Source organism: Prionailurus bengalensis, chromosome D4 (assembly GCF_016509475.1).
Source record: "Prionailurus bengalensis isolate Pbe53 chromosome D4, Fcat_Pben_1.1_paternal_pri, whole genome shotgun sequence".
Taxonomy (NCBI): domain Eukaryota; kingdom Metazoa; phylum Chordata; class Mammalia; order Carnivora; family Felidae; genus Prionailurus; species Prionailurus bengalensis.
In genome coordinates this window covers 39968203-39973007 of record NC_057359.1, presented here as the reverse complement: position 1 = coordinate 39973007, position 4805 = coordinate 39968203, and the positions used below count along the sequence as shown (strand labels likewise).

The following is a 4805-nucleotide window of genomic DNA, read 5'->3' as shown; positions in this document are numbered from 1 at the left end:
CCTTTTCCTTCCTTATAATTTTGCTATACTTCTTTGGTTGCCTGTGTGTGTGTGTGTGTGTGTGTGTGCGCGCGCACGCGCGCGAAGCCTAAGGGCTTGGGCTTTTACTAACTGTATGCCTTTAATTTTTATCTGATATACTTCTGTCATAAAACCATGTCTTGTCCTCTCTGTCCCTGTACAAAGCAGATGCACCACAGATGTTCATCGACTCTGGTCCTTCTTCTGATAACAGTGATGGGAAATCCGGCGGGGTTGGGGAGGGGGGTTGGGGAAAGAATGTGTTGTTTTCAGGAGTAACTGCTCTGTAAATCAAGTGCCAGCTAATTACCCCCTGGGTCCCAGGCTTTCACTGGGGCCTTCTAAAACACACACCACTAAAGAGAAGGCAGGACACCATTAGCACTACATAATTCGAGCAAACAGTAAATGTGTTTACCCTGCCTGGCTCCTGACCACCTGCCTTTCCATCCCACGAGGCAGGTATCTATATATAGGCTCTCCTTGTTTGTTCCTGCAGAGAGTGAACCTTTCCTTTAGACCTCACCATCTGCGAATCTGAGAGAAGCTTGGGCCCTCCCAGCATGGGTCTCCTCTTCCTTCGGCTGCTGGTGCTCCTGCCTCTAGGGAAGGCTGCGCCGCACCGGGATGGCCGCCAGAGTCAGACTTCCGTTTCCCCCGCCCTCCTAGAAAGGAGTCGCAGAGAGCTCCCCGTGGGCAACCACGAGGAAGCTGAGGAGAAGCCGGATCTTTTCGTTGCAGTGCCACACCTGATAGGTGCCGGGGAAGGCCAGAGGCAGAGGGAGAAGATGCTGTCCAGGTTTGGCAGGTTCTGGAAGAAGCCCGAGCGAGAAGCGCCCCCATCCTGGGACTCGGTCGGTGGGCCCTTCCTGTCTGGGACCCGGGCCCTCGCCCAGCCCAGAGACGGGATGCAAATGGAGAAATCTCCTCTTCGGGAAGAAGCCAAGAGATTCTGGCACCACTTCATGTTCAGAACGGGCCCAGCTTCTCAGGGGATCATCCTGCCCATCAAAAGCCATGAAGTACATCAGGAGACGTGTAGGACAGTGCCCTTCAGCCAGGTATCTGTTCTGGAGGGGGCGGGGGGGATCGGAGCTTGCAAGAAAGGGGCAGGCAACTGGGACAGGTGGAAAGGAGGAGGGAAGGCTGCCAGGGCCTCACCTGACTCCCAGATTTGGCCCTTGGGCATTCACCAGAGGTATTGGCAAAGTATGATCATGCTCCCCAGATTTCCTTCCAACTTGCCATGGTTTCTTGGTATTCTGGAAACTCTGTAAGAATGATACGATGGTGTTGCTAATCTCAGTAACCATTCATATTGATCGCACAGACCTTTGTTTTATGGGCTCTTTATTTTTATGCTGGCGGGGTCAATCCAGGGAGATAAGTAGGACTGGGCCCTCGGTTAGGAAAAGTGGGAACTTAGAGAAGTAACCAGAGCTGGTCTCCAGCTGTTCCCTTAACACTCTTTTGGGATGCAGATGAGCTGCTCAACTCCGCCCACAGATAAGGTGGGAAACACTGGACTCCTCCCCAAACCCTCTCATTCATACTATCTCAGTCTTAATCCCCGTATTTCACACCAAACTACTTGATAGGCAGTCAGGCAGAAGTGGCCACATGGTTTCTAACGTTACCGCAGCAAAAAATGATTTAACTGATTTTCTCATAAGCTTTCAAACAACCGATATCAGCGTGAAGTCACATTTGCTGCCCTCAGAAGCAACACCTCCTGCTTCGTGTTGTGTTGGCTGATTTGTGGTTATTATGATTGATTCTGCACTGTTGAGACAAAGGGGCATTCTCCTTATCCGCTGCTTCCGGTCAGTCCTGGCAAGCCCCACACTCCAAATGTTACATGAAATCGAGAAACTGCATCAAGCCCTTAAACGTGACGATACTGCACCAAAAGCAACGCAGGGTAGAGTAAAATTTTACGGTCCAATAATGCTACCCAATTAAGCAGGCAGTATTATAAGGTAATTGACTGTGTCAGGCAGTTAAGTATTCTGCCTGAAAAGGCACGGATATGTAGCAGTAAGTCCATTATCAGATAATAACGATGGCTTTGTTGGCCACGTGCAATTACAAAATTGCTCCTAAGAATTGTGCAGTCAGATTTCCTTTGAAAGTCTCATTTTAAATTCTAGGGCTAATTAAGTTAAAATTCAGGTGTTTGACCCGTATACCTTACAGGGCACACAAAGCCAGGCGAATGGGGTTAGAGGAGGCAAAGGTGATGTTAGATGGGGTTAGAGGAGGCAAAGGATGATTTGCAGACATAGATGCCATCACGTGGCCACGTGCAACTTCGTAGGTTTGAATGTACCACAGGCACTGCAAAATAGAATAGAATTAATGATGTTCTGGTCTGTTCTATGAACAACCGAACCGACACGGATGGAGAGTCTATTGGGCGTAATGCATTGTGAGAAGTAGAAAGATAAGGCACATTGCTTATATAGGAAGTTAGCCATTAGAGTTTTTTCAACTGGTAACATCCAATTAGACAAAATTCCTTAAAGTTTGACATTTAAGATGCAAAGCATTTTCTTTTTAACTTAGGGATTTCCTAAAGGCTAATGTATCAATATACTCAACACAAGAAATTTAGTTACGGTGGCTTTATACTTTTGTAGATTTTTTAATGTTTATTTTTGAGAGAGAGAGAAAGAGAGAGAGATTGAGAGTGGGGGAAGGACAGAGAAAGGGAGGCAGAGGATCTGAAGGAGGCTCTGTGCTGACAGCAGAGAGCCTGATGCAGGGCTCGAACTCACAGATGGTAAGATCATGACCTGAGCTGAAGTCAGAACGCTTAACTGACTGAGGCACCCGGGTGCCCCTGCCCTTATAGATTAACCATCACTTGGATATTGTAAAATATCCAAAATTGGAAAGTTTTTGACATTTTAGTCTGAATTATCTTCAGGCTTACAGTCTATGGCTTCTGTATCGCGGATGCTAATGAGATGACTCATGATAACTTAATGGAGATGTGTTTGCCTTTTAGACGATCACCCATGAAGACTGTGAGAAAGTAGTCGTACAGAACAACCTCTGCTTTGGGAAATGTGGGTCTGTTCATTTTCCTGGAGCTGCGCAGCACCCCCACACGTTCTGTTCCCACTGCTCGCCTGCCAAGTTCACCACGATGCACTTGCAGCTGAACTGCACTGGCCTTTCCCCCGTGGTCAAGGTGGTGATGCTGGTGGAGGAGTGCCAGTGCAAGACGAAGACTGAGCATGAGCATGAACCCCTCCTCCAGGCAGGCTCCCAGGCGGAGTTCCATGCGCAGGATCCCTTCATCCCAGGATTTTCCACTTAAAAAGAGATCCCACTAGGACCTTTGAAAAGCAAAACCACGATAGTAAAGGTGCTGGTTATCAGTTTGCAACTGGTTAGTGGGTGCATACTATTCTAAGGGAAAGGAGGTTTAAAAAGTAGTGAGATAGAACAATCTCGAGGAACTGGTATTCATCTAGTTATTGGTACCTATTCGGGTTCCAGTCTTGGCTCTGCCACGCTGGCAGGAGGGTGTTAAGGACTTGTAGAAGCTTTCTGCACCTTGAGGGCTTCATCTCTATATGACGGACTTGAACCGTCCATTCAAGAGGTTTGCCAGAGGCCTTTCCTCTACTGACAGTCAGTCCATGATCTTGTGTCTTCCAGTTCGGGTGAAAGCCCTCCATCCGAAGTAGGAAAAGAAAGAAGGTTGACCATAAAGATTGGCTTCTTGAATAGCCTGTCAAAGCACCACCAGAAACACGTACGTAGTGTTTGTGGGAAGGATTCTTCATACTTGTAGGCAGATTTTGCATCTCAGACGATGTTTTATTTGTCTTCTTCTATCAAATGCATATTTTAGTTCCATAGATTTAAGGAGTAGCTTGCTTGGCTGCCTCTTTATTTTCGGTACTCCCCATACAAAGTTCTTAATGTCAGGTCTCTGGCTTTGAAGAAGAGCAATGTTGCTTTTAGTGGTTTACGTAGGGACATGGAACAATCATTGGTAGCTATGCAAGTACCTAAATTACGGGGAAATAAAAATATACAAGCAGTACCAGGCTTAAAGGCCAATCCAGAGATGCTAATGAAAGTAACCAAGGAATTCCAGTAGACGGCAAATTAAATAAACGGCAAAGGATTAAGAATGGAAACAGTTTACTGGTGAAATCCTTTATCCACATGCATTTAGGATTAGGTAGTAAGTTAAAGTTCTGTGTCCGGATGACTGTTTTTTTGTTTTTGTTTTGTTTTGTTTTGTTTTTTTTGGGGGGTTTTGCTGCTGTATAAAAACTTCATATTATGAATTTTGTTCTGTAAATGCCACACTTGCAATTTCTGAAAATATTCTGAGTATTTTGATGTATTAAATTTTAGTGTGTGAAGCATTCTGGGAAAGCTCGTGGCATTCGATCATCTTAAATGTTATCCTTAATGGTTTTTTTCTGTCCCATTCTTTAAGGGCGCTATCTGGAGATTACCCGCATAGGAGCATTTCTGAAATGGCGTCAGGGGCTAATGACAATGGCTCAAGCGTTTTTTCTGACACTTAGTGATTCCATTTCTCCTTCGGTATTTATTTGTATACATACCGTGTACGGACCTGGCATTCCCTAGTCGTCTTTCTTTTCCTATAATCATTCTTTTAAAAACTCATCTTCAAATTATTTCAATTATTTGAATCCTATTACTTTCAGTACACACACAAAAAAAGCGTTTCCTAGAATATTCATTTTTGAAAAGAAACCAATCTACATTTTAATTCTAGTTCTCTTTAGTCA

The 4805-nt window shown here is 45.2% G+C and overlaps 1 protein-coding gene across 1 annotated transcript; it reads left to right on the top strand.

Moving 5' to 3' along the window:
- Nucleotides 1–279: 279 nt before the first annotated feature.
- On the top strand, nucleotides 280–4412 carry CER1 (cerberus 1, DAN family BMP antagonist). The gene is made up of 2 exons (XM_043565590.1): nucleotides 280–1082; nucleotides 3032–4412. Exons 1-2 carry the CDS (start codon nucleotides 585–587, stop codon nucleotides 3344–3346), a joined length of 813 nt encoding a protein of 270 aa, XP_043421525.1. The 5' UTR covers nucleotides 280–584; the 3' UTR covers nucleotides 3347–4412.
- Nucleotides 4413–4805: the final 393 nt, after the last annotated feature.